At 37.6% G+C, this 18,816-nt stretch overlaps 1 protein-coding gene across 8 annotated transcripts; it reads right to left on the bottom strand.

Moving 5' to 3' along the window:
- Positions 1-734: 734 nt before the first annotated feature.
- Positions 735-15,938, bottom strand: LOC117544306 (muscleblind-like protein 2a). Of its 8 annotated transcripts, XM_034213235.1 has the most exons (10): positions 14,229-14,440; positions 12,210-12,878; positions 9,396-9,560; positions 8,653-8,874; positions 8,280-8,534; positions 6,771-6,824; positions 6,274-6,424; positions 5,973-6,008; positions 5,178-5,272; positions 735-4,517 (listed from the first exon to the last, which is right to left on the bottom strand). In XM_034213235.1, the coding sequence occupies exons 2-10, from the start codon at positions 12,381-12,383 to the stop codon at positions 4,503-4,505; spliced, it is 1,167 nt and encodes a 388-aa protein (XP_034069126.1). In that variant the 5' UTR covers positions 12,384-12,878; positions 14,229-14,440; the 3' UTR covers positions 735-4,502. The 8 variants fall into 8 exon arrangements, with proteins under 8 accessions (XP_034069126.1, XP_034069121.1, XP_034069123.1 ...); XM_034213230.1 differs by lacking the exons at positions 5,178-5,272; positions 14,229-14,440 and adding an exon at positions 15,681-15,938; XM_034213232.1 differs by lacking the exons at positions 5,178-5,272; positions 14,229-14,440 and adding an exon at positions 15,462-15,621.
- Between the last annotated feature and the right edge of the window lie 2,878 nt (positions 15,939-18,816).

Genomic DNA, 18,816 nt, shown 5'->3' with positions numbered 1-18,816 from the left:
CCAGTCACATTCAGCCGTTGCATTTCCGTTCATGTGGTAAAATTCCCCATCATTCGGTTGCCCCAGTGACATCCAAAGAGAGCTCGACCAATCACAGGCCTGGCTTGAGGATGTGTATCCAGGAGGAGGAAAATGCACCGGATGCTGTTGCCATGGTAACGCTGCGTTTTGTTGCTGCTGCCCACATTTGAGAATGTTGAATAGCAAGTCTGACAATAAAGTCTGATGATTTAAACCTGGTAACTCTGGTTTTTAGACCAGAGCAGGCTGCAATCTGCTGGAAATTTCATTAAATGATCGCACTGTAACTGCATTTTGGTCTAATTGATGTCATTGTATACATCATATATTATTAAACACATTTATAAATCGCATTAATTCCCTATTTGATATTTTATTGAAGTTATTTATTTGTCTGTGCCTATATGATCACTGAAATGCTTCTGTTTTAAATGTGCTATATAAATAAAGTTGCCTTGACTAAATTCATCCCAAGAGAATTTATTCTAAATAATAAATGTATTATAATAATTATTCCGGACATAGCCTACTGAAAACTACCTGAAATAAATAATATGAAAAAGAAAATTATAGAACAAGTCATATTAATTAATATGATATATGTTTCTGCCTTTATTGGTCTTTCTACGATTATTTAATACATCATTTTTCTACCCACCCAAACAATGGAAAAAAAATGGAAAGTGCTAAATCAAAGAATAGAGCTCACAGCACAGCATTAACTTGACATTTATTTATTTGCAATATTAGATTTAACACAAGTTTGAATTTACAGGAACAAAACTATCCACATGAAATGTTTACTTAAGCACAAATAAAATAACTTTAACACGTTATAAAAAAAAGAGGGACAGTTTCTATTCAGGCCAGGATTTAACCGAATGGTACAAGTATTTTTTTTACTGTGGGATATCAGTTAACAAGCATTTTAGTCAGGATAATGTTTGGATTGATTTTACAAACTGTCATTTTGGCCTCAAACTCAAAACTTGTGTAGGAATCATTTCAAAGAAAAGTTCAGTGAAATGTACTTTATTTATTAGATAAAATGAAATTCACAACTGAACAAGACAGATTTATGAATAGATTAAAGATAAGGCAAAGTTGACAAAAAGCATGTCCTCTCAGTTTGACGGTTGAGAAAGTGCTTCAGTCAGTCAGACTAAACATTCTTACTGTCAACATCTTTTTGACTGGCTGATCCAAATCTAAGACAACCTCCATGTGCATGACATTCAAGCTTTTTGCCAAAAGGTGAAACAAACATTCGGTTATATGCCTTTTTATTTGCATGTAAAATAAATAAGGGGAAAGTGTCATATATCTAATAACAACCTAAACTTTGAAAGCAACTATATCTTGAAAATAAATGTTCAAACAGTCGCTGAACCATCAACTCCTGACCTTCTGACTGCAGATTCCTTAAGGGTGGATTATACGTTTGCTGCAAGATGTTGACATGCAGTGGAAACCATATAAAACACAACCAATCACATTTCAAAATAAATTCTCATGCACTGGATCACTTACAGTGTTTCACAATGGCATAATAAAATCAAATATCTGACAGTACAATCTAACATGTTATTGTGAGGGGGAAAACAATGTCATCCCCTACAAAAAAAACAGTTTTAAATCACTGCAACTTCAGATTGCCTCAGCAACACATCAAAACAATTAAATGACAAACTATTGTTACCCTATTATGAAAGTTACTTTCCATAAAATGTGGCCTGTACAATGCACTTTTGTACATAAAAAGCAATTCTATGGCCTTGCTCATACAAAGGTTGTCCCTCACAGGTGACAAGGCAGTGACAGGGATGAAATGTTTTAAGCTTCTCTTTGCTCCCACATTTGATCCCTGGACACAAGACGGCTTATCATAGGCTAATACAGAGCGAGGCCCTTTAAGGAACCTCCAGCAGAGCTAAATTCAGTTTAATAAATTACATTCGTCATAAAATAGAAGAGAATACATTTTAAAGTGTTCTTTCCTAATATTAAACTAGTAAAATATGCAAGTATGCTTCTTATATATCAACCAATAATGTGTAAAACCTTTTGCAATGAATGAAAACATTGTGAACAAATGAAACATCTCTTGGTGGATTGTCTGAGTTAATCACATGGGTGTGTACATCCTTTTTCATAAAAAAACTCACCAGTCACTTAAAGACATTGGAAACATTTAAGGAAAGGTTGATGTTGCACAAGCTGTTTCCAAACCTGCAAACTAAAATGAATATTAAAGACGTTTAAGAGAACGTAACATATATGAGTGAAAATGTTTTTTCTAACATCCGTTTAGTTTTTCAGTTAACCAGACACAATCCCCACTCTGTCTGCTGTCAGTTTCAAACAAAGATGGGTAATTGCATAATGTGGTACCAACCATACACAACTGAACTCACCACACTTCTAACTCCGTAAATTCTACTTTACTACATAAAGTATTTTACTGCATGAAACTAAATAGGAAACATTGTCATATACTTATCATCTTAAAAGTGAAAAAAATGAACTTAAGCAGGATATAAACTCTTATACATGGAACACACATACACATTTGAGCATCAGTGAAAGTGAATTGAAAGACTTACTTAAACTATTATCTGAAATACTAATGCACTGCAACCTGTCTCCTAAAAATGTCAATGTTTAGGTCACAGGGTTGTGCACTGAACATTTCTTTCTAAATGTGACTTAACTAGAGTAGAATAAATCGAGTGATTTTTTTCACACAAAGCCTTTTAAATATGCACGGATATCCTCATCTGCACAATTCTTCAGGCACTTGTAACATTCAAATAATACAGTACTGACAACCGACTGTAACATTAAGACTAACATTTTACACATTACTCTACTCGTCCCTTACAGGATTACAGGAGCTTTAGTTTGAATGTGAGCTGCAGTAATTATTACACCCTTTTAGCCAGTTGACTTTGATGGCTGTGGAGCCTCTTCTTAAAAAAACGGTTTGCTTTATGTTCAGGTTGAGCCGGAGCCAGTTTCACAAAGACATTTCGGACTGGTCTTGAATTTTAGGCGAGTCAAAATTGAATTAGACTACACAAAAACAACACGGGCTTATTTTAAAGCCTGAAAATTTAGCCACACTACCACCAGGCTAGAATTAAAGTAATTCTATGGTAGTAATCGGTGACACCTGCTAACCAGTGTTTCCATGGTAACAATCAGCAACACATGTTGACCATTGTTTCCATGGTAACAATCAGTGATGCCTGCTTCCTGCTGACCAGTGGCACCACACTTAAAAAAAGGGGAAATATTTTCCCAGTAAAATATCTCTGTAATTGTTGAATCCAATCATTTTCTGTTGATCTGATTGTTGTTATTTTACCGCTAGTCCTACTTAATCATTTGGATCTGAAATCTGAATATTATTTTGACCTAAGCCTAGTCAAAGTCTATCTTTGTGAAACTGGCTGCAAGGTAAAACCGGTGCATCAACTATCACCGTTACTGATCATTCCAAAAGTAATTTTTAATAATAAAGTGGGGAAATTTAAACGTTTGAATCATTTTTGCTTGAATGCATTAAAGTATTTGCGATAAATAGATGATACTGTTTTTTCTCTCAGCAAACATACTGTATTTGCAATGCAAAGGCACACCAGGAGGTGGAGCACTGTTCCTGTTCTGGGATGGGGGGGGTAAGGTATTAGCTGGAATAACCTCAGAACATTTTAAAGGAAACTTTACAATGCAGAGTTAAAAGTTAAAATAAGTGCTTTTTCTAAGTTTGTTTGAAATATTTAAAGCTGGCACTAGATAAACAATCATTAATGTGAAAACCCTTTTAGCTAACATAACACATTCAAGAAAGGAAAAATAAATTGTTTCTCAATATCGTGAGGATACAATTTGAACAATCACCAATAAAAGGACCCCTTTACACCCGGTCTTAACATGTATTGTTTTCAGATTACATCTGTCATGCTTGTCTCTTGTATTATTTACATACATTTCAGTGAATAACGTTTATATCAGTTCATGTTTAGGTGTTGCTGCACAACCTGTTTCTGTTTGAGTTCGACGTGTTTCCTGGTCAGATTGATTTAGAAAATGACATTTCTATTCATGAGCATCATATATGTGAACTGGAGACACATTGCATTAGAGCTGATTAAGAGGCTAAATGCACCCATGACCTTGTCAGAATTGCTTTAGGAAATAGAAACCAGGGTATTATGCAAATTAGTGAGGATGCATGTTAAAGCAGGTGCAAAGGTGCGTGCATACAATAATCTTCTGTGACACTTATCTAACATTGTATAATCCTACTAATGTAATGTATTGTGAGAGATCAAAGCAATGACCACAACCTTCTCCTCAGCGATGTTATCTGCATGCAGCTTGTTGTACGTTGTGTGTGGTGTGAACAGAATATTTACAGAGCAGTTGTTTGGCGTCTTTATCAGCAGCAACACGGCACTGACTTCTGTTTCTGGCGGTTACTTGAGGATGATCTGTTTCAGGGCAAAACACAGTCACTTAGTGGCAAATAAATAAACAATCACCTTAACCCAGATAATTAATGAATTATCTATTTATATTTTGTGCATATGACACTAAACATACATGTATGGAACACATGTTTGAACTCACAAAGGAAGACAATTAAATGTTGTTTTTGAGGAACAGCTAACGCTAATGCTAACCCCGCCATCGAACATCATATGTTTTAGTCTGGGCGGAGGGAAGTACTAGAACACAAATAAAACAAATCCAACCCCTTAATCAGGATGGCATCTTTTCACAGTTGATGATAATAATAATAACATTAATGATATATTAGCTGAAGAATACAACCAGTTTGACAAGTATTAAAGCTACTACTAAGCATTAAGACAAACAGTGACATGGAACGAAGCAAAAACATGCTATAAAGAATAAATGCAACACCACCACTTGCAGATGGAAGACTCTAAATAAGTGATGTCTGTCATCGGGGAAAGAGGTGAGATGCAGACCAGTTCAACTGAAGGTCTACAGGTAGATGAAGCTTAATGGCAGGCAATGCAAGCAAGGCAATGCTATGCTGATGAAGCAACTCTCCTGATTTAAAGATGAAGCACTTATTCTGAGCTCAAGGATTTATGACAGAAAGCTTTAAAAAAGGAGCAAACCTGATTGGCTGGTGCTGTTGCTGCGTAGGCGACACTTGTGGCGGGAGTAGCTGCTGCAGAGACAGTAGCAGGCGTAGCACTGTACATCATGGGGACTTTTTCAGGAAGGGAACCATGAAAGCAATGAAAAGGGAGGTGGAGCATTATGGTAACCATAGCAATGTATCTCTCTCTCTTGCCAGGCAAATACAATATGACATTAGCAGCGAGCCATCATTGGGTTAGACCAGCAGATGGCATGTGATCACACGGCAAAGCGAGACGGCAGGGAAGAACATAAAAGGAGAACTGATAAGAGATCAAATTAGGAAATCTGTCCAGAATTTGACATCCCAAAAGAGACGGCAATGCCATCAGACACCATCAAAGTGTTTTTACTAGACATTAAAGGAGTTTTGAAGATGTCAAACATTTAAGAGTATCAAAAACATTAAAGTGATTCTAAGGGATGCTGATCAAATTTCCTAATCCGTGGTGCTTTGTAATTCCACAAGCAAAATCCTCAAAATGCTTTCATTTATATATTATCTTTGACTACTCTAATACATTATTATTGATATATAACAGTAAGTATATATCACAAGACTTGATTATCAAAAACAAACCATTATGCAAATAAAATCCTTTTAGGGAAACACTAACAACATCTAGTAGTACCGTAGTTTTATTGTTATTACAGGTTGATTCTAATTTAAGGTTTTGCTTTCCGACGCTGCAAAAACAAAAAAGCCAGATAAATAAAAAGCTCCATTGATAATAAGACATATTTTATAAAAACATAAGTAAAGGACTTACCCATGTTGTTACCGGGAGCCATGCAGAAGACAGAACCTGTGTGATTATCAAATGGAAAGGGACAGTCTTTTAGTGAGACTCATACATATGGTCAACACTGGCATGAGCCCACATGACAACATCTTTAGTGCAGTAAGAATACACAAATAAGACCCATAGCGTTCAGTCAGTAAAGATTTAACAGATATGCAGATTCATTAAGTAAAGTACTACATGTTAGTTTTGACAACAAAAGAGTGTAAGACAATATCATTAAGAAAAGTGTATTTGATAGCTGTTTAAAGTCATGTTTAAAGCTCACCTGTGGGGTAGTATGCAGCCGCCTGCTGCTGCAGCTGGGAGTTGGCCAGAGCTTGTTGGTAGTGCAAAAAACTGGGACTGAGGAGAGAGCTGGCCCAGCTGTTCTTCTCAAAAGCTTGTCTCTTTGGTAGGGGTACGCTGTAGGGAAAGCCCTGAGAGAAGACAAGAGGAAACATGACATACCAACCTGTCTCCTCTCTCTATTCAGCTTTATTTTAAACACTTATTATTTAGTATGAATTTATAAAAGATATGGAAAAACGGCAAACATGACTACACAATAAAGGTTATCACAAAGTGGAAAAATCAAGCATGTTTTAGGATACAAATATGAATGGAATAACAAAAAGTATTTCAAATTAAGCACTTAAAGCTACTGATGATGACTGTGTACACAAACTACATGAGACTGGAAGAAGCTTTAAAAACACAATGACAGAAATGAAAAGTTATCACAGTACAATTAATAGCTACAACCAAAGCAAAAGGTGAAAATACCAGGTCTACAGTTGCCTCGAGGGATCGCTTCATTGCTTTGGCAGTCGACTGAGTCTTTTAATAGCAGGCAGCGAGCACATGATGGCAGTGGGCCAATGGGATTCAAGCGTTTAACAAACAGGTAACAGCAAGCAGAGGTGCGTCATGGGGGACAGCATTGTGGATAGGTGAGAAGGGGAAAACAAAAACAAAATAATCTGAATGTAGTTTACCACATAAAACACAATATGCATGCACAGTGATCAAAATAACTGATTAACAGACACATTAACTAAAGACTTGTTCATTAGTAGGTCAGCATGTACAGTTAATCAATAGCTATGGCAACACAGATTTATAAAGATAGGGCACAATCTTCTATCTGCTCTATTTAGACTGTCATTTGTTATTGTATATAAAACACTACCACTACTGTGACGCTAACAGTGCTATTATGCACACTATATCATTTGGAAATACCGTATAATGTACATGGATTTGACTGCTTCCAGGAAGCGATAACAATGTAATGCACATCAAGCACTGAACATTTGATTGTTGACTGAAAAATGACTTGGTTGTATGAGAGATAGTCAAAGGCTCAAGTAACCGTTTCTGTAATGTCATAACACACAGAATGTGGAGCTCTATCTAGTAATACTTGTGACGTAAATGTCATGCAACAAATATATTGTGTATATTTACAGTAAGAATACATAAAAGATGATGTTAATGAAAGGTGATGGTCTATGGAGGCCAAGGAAACACAATTTACTGAAGTAAGACACCTTACAATGCATTACGTTTAAATAATAATAAAATAACTATCTATAGTAAGTTGTTGTTAAAACTGAGTTCCAGACCAAGAAAAGCGATAGAGGCAAGAATTGTAGTTAACAGATGACTTTGCACTATAAATATAGTGTTATAATAAAACCATTCCTCAGTTGCTTTGTAGCACCAGTTTCTGAAGTGTTTGGTGAACAAACACAATGTACATTTTTTGATTTGGCCTGTTTAGAAAACATAAGCCTTGTAATGTCAGCAGAAAGCAGAGCTCCTTCATTAAAACTGAAAGGGCTAGATTGGAAGCTATTTGATTGACAGGCCTTTTAATAAAAGGACTAACCCTTGAGAGCAGCTGAATCTAATCTAATCTAATGTCATCGTCCCTGTTCTGTCTCCATCCCTGGTGTTTGTAAACACAGGATTAAAAAGAAAGGCATGTGTTTTTAATTATTAAAAGGAGAAACAAAGTTCAGAATTTGCATGGATGATTAAGATCCTTCCTTTTCATTCCAGTTCATTTATGTTTTAATACAGAAGATTTAAAAGTTGGACATCCAGAAAAGGTCTCTATGCTATGCCGTTACATTAAATGTGCCATTCTTATAGTATAAAGACTTATAGTGCTCCACATTCTGTGATATCATGGCAAAACAAATGACCTCTAAAACACCATATTATTGGCAGGGTAATGTGGTTTTGTGTAAAACATGTTGTTTAGAAGTCAGGAGGATGGGCTCTTACCATGGCTGCGGCGGCGGCCTGGGCTGCCACGGCGGTGTGATTGACTTGCTGTTGACCAGATTTGATTTTTGCCTGCAAGTGTGCAGGCGGGTGAAAATACTTGCACTTCTCCCTGGAGCAGCGGCTCTTAATGTAGTCCATGCAAACAGTGACAGTGTTATCTGTGGTGTCAATCATGGGGCTGTCACTGGGGTGAGCGAAGCGGCAATCCGTCTCCCCTCTCGCACAGTTTCCCCGCTGAAACTCGCGACACACCTGAGAGGAGACATTATAAAGACAGTGACACAGGTTCAGCATGGAGTCGGATCATGTCAACCACCAAGCTATTACTTTATCTTCTCATGTTCGATCATTCTTTGGGGTGCAAGAATACCTCAAGTTTGTCTGTACGCTGCAGCTTCTGTGAGGGAGAAGAAGAAGAGGAAGAGGAAGAGGAGCTCTGGACCGTGACAGGTGGGCTTCCAGAAACAAGGACCTGGTTGCTGGAGAGGTTGTCTGTGGAGATGAGGCTCATTCCATGGCTCAGCGGTGTCATGTATGAACCGTAACCAAGACCAGTGTTGTTGCCCAGTCCCTGTGTGAATTGAAATGTTGGCTATAAGAAAAGATGTCAAATATTACAAGTGAGACAAGCAGTAGGGATGCACCGATCAGGCTTTTTCAGTCACAATAATAACACCTGCGCTCTGGGGAATGGTCAATACTGAGTACTGATCTGATATCAGTGTTTAGTGATAAGCTAAGTGACTGGAATCATTCTTTATGTGTACGGCAACATCAGGCTTGACTTTTCTTTTTACTTTGGAAAACAAAATGTGTAAATAATAAATAAATAGATATACATTTGCTGAATTGTCCATAGCAAGCAAAAACTACTTCCATCTGCTGACATGCTTGTTATTAGCTCCCTCAGTCATGTGGTCTACTGGTGTGCTGCTGACGCATGACTCAACATGTGCACATTTAATCAGCTGTAAACAGAGAATTGAATATAGATAGACCCCATAGTCACCAGGTCAGCTATTTGTCGGCCCAACAACAGTATCATTTAGGTGCATTTCTAACAAGAACAATGACACATTTAGAAGTTCCTTCTTAGTGTTGATGAGGCCTCACCATAGACTGCAGGCTGGGCCCTGGGATCATGAGCTGCATCTGTTGGGCGAGCACGGCGGCTGCTGTCTTCTGCTGGATGAGGTTGTTGCGCCCATTAATCTCTAACTGGGTTTTTAAGTGGCAAGGTGGATGAAGATACTTGCAGTTTTCTCTTGAGCATCGACCCTGTATTCAAAGAAAAAAGAAAAGGCACAAGGCGGATTCATCATCCTTATATTCCTCCAAATAATATCTTATATTACATGTGCTTTTTCAAACAGTAGCTTTCATATTTGTTTTAAAATGAGATGCAGAATATCGTCCTCCGTTATTATAGTTAGTTAGGTTACACAACTATCCATCTACACAGCTGTATTTTTCACCCCGACACATATAGGGAACACATGTTCACACATTGGCATTGAAGCTTTGACGTAGGTCTGCACTGCAATATCATTCAATATCAATGCAATAGAGAGGAACAGAAGGACTGAAGGCCATTCAGATATCAATTCACAATGTTGCCTTTATGACTGCACTGAAACTAATATGAGAGCCTTAGAGAAAGAGCAGACCGGCCACATAACAACACACAACATGGTGATTTGTTATACATCTCAGCAGTCAGGTTGCTACCTCCTGTTAAACGTATAAATGAGACAAACCAAACCATTTCTGTCAATCAAGAGATGTTAGCATAATGACAGGTTAGCTTCCTCTGCTCTTCATATTCAAATTAAGTTGACTCATTTGGGGATTTACTTGCATTATTTTGAATACATTTCCATGTAGGATTAACTGTCATCAATGCTTCATTAGTCTGGATAAAGCTCAGAGTAAATACAGGGTCAATAGAGCTGTTCAACCCCCCTTCTAATGTCTAAATGTTTTACTGGTTTGCAACGTTTGCACAACTTTGCAGTTGCTTACAAGTAGGGAAATGAAAGTATGCCTTGTGTAATACAGTTCCCTAAAAGTGAAGGCGCCACAGATATGGGGAGCTTTAGTTAAACTGAGGTCAAAGACGAGGAATCTGTTGCACATGAACCATTCTGTCTTGGCATAATGTAGCTAAAGTTGCGTTTAATGTTATGAATTGGTATGGTCACTTCTCTGCTGGCTCAGGGGAATCCTCTAACATAAAACAGTCCTGAGTGAGTTAGTCACAGAAAACAGATCAAGTCTGTGTATCAACAAGCCTCTGCGGAAGCTTTAACAAGGAGTCATGAGATCCCAGTTAGCAAAGCAGCAAAGGATGTGCTCATTCTTCTGTAGTATAACAAAGTTTACTCTGTTGGGAGTGGTTAGTGGGCAGAGGACGTGGACGGCCATCGTTTTGACCTGAAATCAACTAATCACGTGTCAATAAAATGCCCCCGGTGGACAAGACGAAACAGCAACACAAGAGCAAAAAAATATATGTTTATAAAGCACAACCTGGGCATTTAGCTGCATTTGATATTTTTATAAATAATGGCTGATTTGAATTACACCCAGCCGAATTAGTACCAGTTGACAGTTTACCAGTAGCCATACTGTGACTCGGACAAAAGCCTATTCATGAGGAAGAGCTGTGACATCATCACATGACTGCAACAACTGTTGGTTGACCTCAGATTTGTTCTTTTCTCGAAAAGACTGAAATTCTAGGTTGTATTTCTAAAATGAGATAAAACTGGATGAAATGTTATTTAATTCACTCACTTCATCCTAATAGTATTTCATGATTTCCATTATGTATAATTGCTCTGTTGTTCAGTGTTTGACTATAAACATACGCCAACATCAAGCACAATTTAATCTGGGCCTGAGTGAAAATGTATCTTTTATTAAGAAGTTGTAATAAATACTTAAAAAAAAAATGTTTTATGCAAGGCAAAATCAATAATGTTGTTGTTAGATAAAGGAATAAGGTAGCTACTTTGCGTTAAGCCTCAGGTCCGGGCCCTTGGCCACTGGGGCACAGAGAAGGCCTACAGTAAGGAGATAAGACGATGACTCACCATAAGTATAATCCTGAGGGCAAAGCTGTATTGTGTGGTGATAGTAAATGTGTGGATTAAGGCAGCATTGGTCTAATACAGGGCAACTGAGCAAACAGGAGGCTCAAAACTGGCTGCCAGAAATAATTGTTATAGTCGACATTAGATAAGTGATGAGATAGGCCTCTGACATGTTAACCTATTTTTGGAAAGGGTCATATTACATATGATTTCACAAACACTGGAGCATGTTGGAACATCAACAGCATTGAGATGACCGTTTTCTGTGCAGTTTGACATATTTCTGCAGGGAAAAGGATGTAATAGCAACTTCAAATAGGGGGCATATTCATTTGAGAGTTCACTATGGGGTGGGGTAAAAACGTTCAACTGACAGTAGCAGTTAAGGATCTTTCCCACCCCTATTTAAAACATGTACCAGGGAGGAGGAACATAGTCTTGTTTGTGTCCCATACTATGTAGTAACTGTTTGAACATTGCTGTGTAGACAACAAGTATTGATATCAGCCCTGTATAGTTATTGTTATTCTGGTTATAATGGTAGATATGCAGGTTTAACTGTATTTGATGGGACATGCTAGCTAGATGGAACCTGCAAGAGCACTTTGAGTATTTAAAAATAAATGTAGACCTATTCAAGAAGAGCACATTTATTTGCATTATTTCTGATTTGGTATAAAACAACAGAGAAACCATTCACTCAGGGGACAAAGGTAACAACTACAGTAAAATGCTGCATTACATGAAGTATTATTCCTTTATAAAGGGACAAATGTTCTTAACATTCAGTAAAGTATCAACCAGATAATACCGTGTGGACAGCATTTCTTACCTTCAGTGAGTCAAAGCAGGCAACAACTCTCCCATTGTCAACTTGGCAGCTCTTCGGTGGATGAGCAAATTTGCATTCCTCATCACTACGTGAACAGTTTCCTCGCTGGAACTGCCGACAGACTTCCAGAGTTAACCATTTTGTGTCTCTGACTGAAGACAGGTTTAACGCCATGTCCAAAGGTTATAATCATAAAGTTTTTAGTTTTTAAAAAGGCAATCGATCGATTTTGTTGTGTCTCATACAACAAAAACTGTGGGTTGGCTCTTTGTGCAAAGTCCTCTTTTGAAACAACCTTCCATCAGCTGGAGCAGAACGATGAGATGTTTGTTCAATCTCTGAGGAATCACCCATCAAAAGGAAACCACTGTGTTGTTTTTTTACTGAGACACGTTTGAGTGTATATTGCACAGATGATGGTGCACAGAAATATCAGACAAGTGAGGGAATATTAATGCAGACCTCATACATTCTCATGTCATTATATTCTATTCTTATATATTATGGCTCTATTTCAGCCTTTTTAGGTGCTGAAGTTGTGCAAAGAGGAGGCAAAGTGCTTGCTGCTGAGGTATCCTGCGTGTCTTGCCTTAAAGAAAGCATAGGTCGGCAATGTACACAACCACCTTCAGGTCAGGGATATCTTCTCAAAGGCACTTTGTTAGTGATCTGAAAGATAAAAGACAACAAGAGTGAGAATGTTTCCGAAAAACAACACTATAATTATGGTGCTATTAGTCTACTGTTGGCACATTTAGAGCAACCATAAATTATTCTTATACACTAACTGCATCTCATGATTTCTTCTATTCACCGGAGACTGTTCATCCTCTAGAGTCATTTGTTCGTTAGCACTTTACAGCAGAAAATGGATTAGGTCAAACAATAACAAATGTTATAATTTGTAATTAGTCTGGTTATATTTTTAGTCATCAAGTCAGACTCCCAAGAGACTACTCAGTCTCTGGTTCCAGCTTCTCCAATGTGCTGTCTTTTGTCACCTTTATATCATTCTTAAATAAAAATAAAAGAATACAATGTTTTTACTCAACAATACATTCTAATCATGATGATCTCTCTTAGTCATTCTGTTTTTGTTATGTTTGCCCTGTGTAAAGATTTAGATATTTGTCAAGCTAATATTGCTAGTATTATCTTGTTAGCAGATCATTCAGATGCTAAGGATTAAAATGGCATCTCAACTTAATACACATTGTGAATGATGGTTGTTATACTATGTCTGCACAACCACAATTGATTTCTCTTAGTCATGCCTCTTGAAAAGGAACAATGTTAACCGTGTTACAACCAGAGCCACAGTTGTTGTGCTAGTCTGGGCTGAGTAGCCGGATGGTGTCATGGTAATCAATCAATCAATCTGGCAATATGAACATTTACAAAGCTCAAACCCATCCAACCATAGCATGTGTGTCATGCCTTGATTCTAACACATGTTGTTAATCAGTATCCACCAAAACAGACTATTACAACTAGATGTAATCCTGAATCACACACAATTTCTGCACTTCCTCTCTGCTCGCGAAAACCTTTTTTCCCACGACATAGTTACTCTCTATTTGCTGATTCTGTAGGATGACACAAGCACTTGGTGCCAAATTGCTACCGTCAGATTTGCTGACTGAGAGCACAGCAAGCACATACAGAATACAAGAAAAGCAAGACAAAGCTTAAACACACATCATGTTGGGAGTGAAACCCAGAACAGTATAGTCAAACCAGCACACACACACTGGTAAAACACACAGGAAGTTGCTGAGGAGGCAGAAAAGGTGGCTAACTCGTGAACAGAATACAGGAGTTTAGAGGTTCCTCTATTGAGAATGTAACATGGCTAACACATGTACAAAGACATACAAGGCACGGATCAGAAAAACCTCTGCTGTTGTTAACCTAGATCTTCTGCTATAACAGCCACACAGCTTTACTGCATGCTATCGCACCGCATACTGCAGCAAATTCCTTTGGGCGCAAGTCAGGAAACAGAGCAAGAAAACCTACCTCTCTCACTCCATGTAGCAGTAAAGAAGACTGTCCATAACCGAGAATCTAGGTTCAAGATGGAACTTTTCAGAAGCCAACTTGTAAAACAAATACCCAAATAACAGCTTTTAACCTCCTCTCTGTCTCACGGAGTCAGTAACCAAAGATTTTCTCTCCACAACAGTAAAAACAGATTGCCTGTCCAACTCTGGCTGAACATTTCCAGCCACCCCCCCTTCCTGCCTTGCTGCCTGCCCCCAGGAAGACCCTCCCAGTCTGAAATTAGCCAATAGAAAGGCAGGAGCTGATGCACTGTTTGTGCACAGCTTGGAGCAAGACACTGCTGGCAGCTGACTCTTTATCTATGAATACAATTAGGTTATTTCACAGAAATTAAATTCATCATGTGTAATATAGACATGACAAATGATCTACGAACACCCAGTCACCGATTTTGAACTGTGGTAATGTATTTTCCTCTGTTTGTTATTTAAAAAGGCGTAACTTTTTGTCTGTAATCTTAATTACATTTTAAATTGAATGTAATTAATCATGCAAAGCAGAGTAGAACATTATTTGGACTGTTGTGGGCTGGGAGAAACATACATTTGTTTTTTGTTTGTATGCCACCATACAAAATACTGTATGAAAATGTTTAGTAATAACCATTTTGTTTAAATCCAAAAACCCTAATAATTCTGTGTTAATTCAAGATTTTACTCCTAGATTTTGCTTGTGCATACATAATCCATTCACTTTCCATATATAATGACTTCTTACACTGAATGTGTCTCACTGAAAAGTGGGTTTTATGTGAAATACAGCATGATCAATCCCAAGATTAACAAATTAACTGTCACAAATTACCACAACGTTGTCTGACTATAAAAGAGAATGATGTTGCAATAAAACACAGTAATGACATGGCAGTAAACTGAACTGCAAGAGCAGATTAGTTATAACAACTCTGCATCTTCTCTAGTTGTTTAAGTACTGATAGTTAAAATACATTGAAGTATTTTTCTAAATGTTAGTTTGGTTGACCTCATTTGGTGTACGAATTGCATTATTATTGATGATAAACAGTAGTTATTGTGTATTAATGTCTGTTCCTCACACATTTCCTGGAGTGAGGATGAGAAGATGCACACACACATTTCAAACATGTAAAACAAAAATACAGCTATGTATATATTTTAACAAGGAACAGAAAATGCACTGACTTTCAACACACGTTAGCATGACCCTTACCTGTCACCACCGTGTTATCTGCACAGTTTGCTACTTCGAGGGTAGCATGGTCTCTGATTTGCATTCTCATCCTCGGCTACTTTAGCTAGCTTGTCGAAAATACTTAGTTACAGTAACGTTAGCAAGCGAAATACATTGCTGTCATGGGGCTAACATTGAACATGACGGGTTATTAGCTTACATTAGCCACACTGTTAGCTGGGAAGCACACCTGCTTACCTCATCATCATCACGGATGAACCGCTTCCCAGAGGAAACAGCTATCACGCATCAGCTAGGACAGACGACGAACTAACGAAAACACGATGTCAAGTGCTCCCGAAATGTCTGCTCACCAACAGTTTAACTCTTGCTCTGTTTGCAGATATATAGCTTGTTACTTCGATCTCGTTTCGTTATTACTTTACTATAGCACTGCACAGATTTAAGCAACAAGCTTTTGACAGCTTACTGTACGATCCTCCGTGTGATGACGAGGTTTCCCGGGGTGAGCTGAGATGCCTTAAGGTGATATATTTCAGTATACAACGGGACACATATCAATACATGCACAAATATGTGCTATTGCAATCTAATTTGCGTTAAGTTGAGTTTAACTTAATTGTCTTTTGGCAAAAGAGACCATTCTATAACTTACATTTTCTAACATTCCCCCTACGACTGCAAAGTGGTACGATCCACACGAATGCCAGTAGGCTAAAAGGGCAAGGGTTTGCTTGTTACCAAGGGAACAGCAATAAAACCATGTGAGTATTTCTGGATTAGTTTATTAAAAACACGATTTCACTTACACGTGTAAACATCTTATGAGGAACAAAAGTAAATATGAATTTGACAGACATAGTGTCAAAATTCTGCTCAATTATTTGCATTAATTAGTAGTAAAATAACCCATGCATCATAAAGAGGCTTGTCTTCAATGTAATTATGTAAGAACTAATAATGAAAGGCTTTTTATGAATTATAATGACTATATATCAGAATAAAAAGCAAAGCAGTAGCTTGGTCATATAGGTCTGCTCAAGGTCATATAAGATGGATGCTAACCCGCCAACCGGATAAGATCAGTCAGGAGTGTCAGAAGGAGGGAGGCAGAGAAGAGAGAAAGATGTGGCTATTATTTTAAAAAAAAACATATTTCTGCAATGATTTAAAAAAAACAACAACGTTTTTTTTCAGTGCCACTTTCATAAATGCATTGTGTCTGTTCTGGTTTATTACTGGTTTCTACAACATTTCTAAGTAGGCCACTATGCCTCAGTTGTATGGCTATCTATTTCATTTATTTTCAGTCAAATTGGTTTACTAGAACATTATTTATAGGGAACACCTGATTTTTAAGTACATTTAAAATAACCATAGACTACTGTATGTCTGAAAGCATCAGAACATAGACAAATATAATTACCGCTTCATTTAATACATTCCTGGTACAGTGATGGTTATGCTCCACCTAAATGGCCATTTCTGTGTGATGAGGATAGTGCAGGAGCACCTCTGCCATGATATTGAATGTGAATGCTTTGATTGGCATGTAGATGCTTACTCAGGATAAAGGACCATTTAGAATATTCATGTATTAATTAAAATGTTAAACCTTTGTGGTCAGTCCTGGAATAGCCTTTAATTAAAACAGTGCTTTATATAAAAAAATAAAACAAACCATCAGTGCAGATGTAATATTCAACTCCCACATTCATTTAGTCACCATGCAACACACACACACACACACACACACACACACACACACACACACACACACACACACACACACACACACACACACACACACACACACACCACACACACACCACAACACACACACACACACACCACACACACACACACAACCACACACACACACACACACACACACACACCAGCTTTGACTGACTAACTGATTGATTATCCCTCTTTTGTGTTTCTCTCATTGTTGTTCTTTTGCTTCTTGAAGCAACAGATGAGTTTGATCTGACCTGTCATACTGACAGTCTCTTCAACAAACTGGAGATGTGGCATCAATTGCCACAGGGAAAGGTCACCATTGCTCCCTTTGAGGAAAATTCCACTGTCAAAGTGAGTCAGATATCAAAGAGAATGCAGCAATACAGGCTTCTATTTATCTTTTGTCCTTAACCATATTTGTTGCGCTCATAATTAGTTATTTAATCTCCATTTAATATTGCATGTGACTGTGATTGTTGTCACATTCTGAGTTATTTTTATTTAGATGCACATTCATACAACTTAAGTTGAACTAAACTGTGCAATGTCTGTTGAAGTGGTGTTTTTTTTAGACTGTCCTTTGTTTTGGAACATTTAAATATTCTAAAGTGTGAGATCACTAGTGAAAATGTAAATAGTTTGGTTGGCCTGTACACAATCCTGTGAGTGGCACACATGAATTTGTTGAAAGCATCACTCCCATCTAGTGGTTAAAAAGGCTTTCAAAAAGCAAAACAGTAGTAATGTTTTAGTTTGAGAAAAATACGTATTTAAATAGGAGACGAGCTCATTTGGTTTGACATTCATTGTTTTTGTAAAAAGTCCTAAAGAAGACAGGGTGTTTCTTAAGTTTTTATAGAAATGAACAGCCTGTAGAATGAACATGTGGCACACGATAAGCAGCAATGCTATCCTTTGGCCTGTAGATGGCCCTCTTCCCTTAAATATATTTCTTAAAAAATTGAAAATCCAGAGGCTTGTGAGATGCATTGCTGGTTCAGAAACCCAATTCAGTGGTGTCAATGTATTTCAAGCTGTGTCACATCCTGCTGTGATCAGTGAGGTTGTGCAGTGTGGCTAAAAAGCTGAACTATATGGTAAAATGAGGATCAAATACTTTCAATATTGAGTTATTTCTGGTACCTGTCCCTGATCTGAATATATCCAATCTGGCAACAACGATTTCCCCCCAAACCAGCTAACCCAGGTTCATAAGGATTCAATTAATGTCAATTGATTTTTTTGTCTACTTTCACACCAAGGATATGGTTTGTCTTTTGAGTTTGTTGTGTTGTGGAACAACCAAATTCTTGTTTTTCCCCCATCTATAGGAAGTAATAAGATAGATAGATTTTAAGATCCAAATTCAGAGTTTAACAACTTTTCTTTGGTGCAGCACACATTTCATACTGTAAAACATTGAAAAAAAATACTGTCTAACCGTCTTGGTGCCTTGCTGCAGTCACTGGATAAAATGCCGAGCCTGTCATCCTCACTGCACAACCTGAAGGAGAGCAGAAGTTTCTGTATGTTGATACAGATGTGAAGTAAACGCCAGGTTAACTCAATATGCTGTCAGCCCTGAGGCACTTGGTGTTATAGGTGAAGGGAAACAGACGTGTTTTCATGG

This window comes from Gymnodraco acuticeps, unplaced genomic scaffold, assembly GCF_902827175.1.
Source record: "Gymnodraco acuticeps unplaced genomic scaffold, fGymAcu1.1, whole genome shotgun sequence".
NCBI classification, from domain to species: Eukaryota; Metazoa; Chordata; class Actinopteri; order Perciformes; family Bathydraconidae; genus Gymnodraco; species Gymnodraco acuticeps.
Note: the sequence above shows the minus strand (reverse complement) of the source record. Positions and strands in the feature narration are given on the sequence as shown.

Excerpts from the sequence above, each read along its gene's own strand:
- LOC117544306 (XM_034213230.1), bottom strand. The coding sequence starts at position 12,383 with ATGGCGTTAAACCTGTCTTCAGTCAGAGACACAAAATGGTTAACTCTG. Across the intron at positions 8,535-8,652 it reads AGCGTACAGACAAACTTGAG|GTGTGTCGCGAGTTTCAGCG; the intron begins GTATTCTTGCAC and ends GTCTCCTCTCAG. Across the intron at positions 4,518-5,972 it reads GGCTCCCGGTAACAACATGG|ATCATCCTCAAGTAACCGCC; the intron begins GTAAGTCCTTTA and ends GCCCTGAAACAG.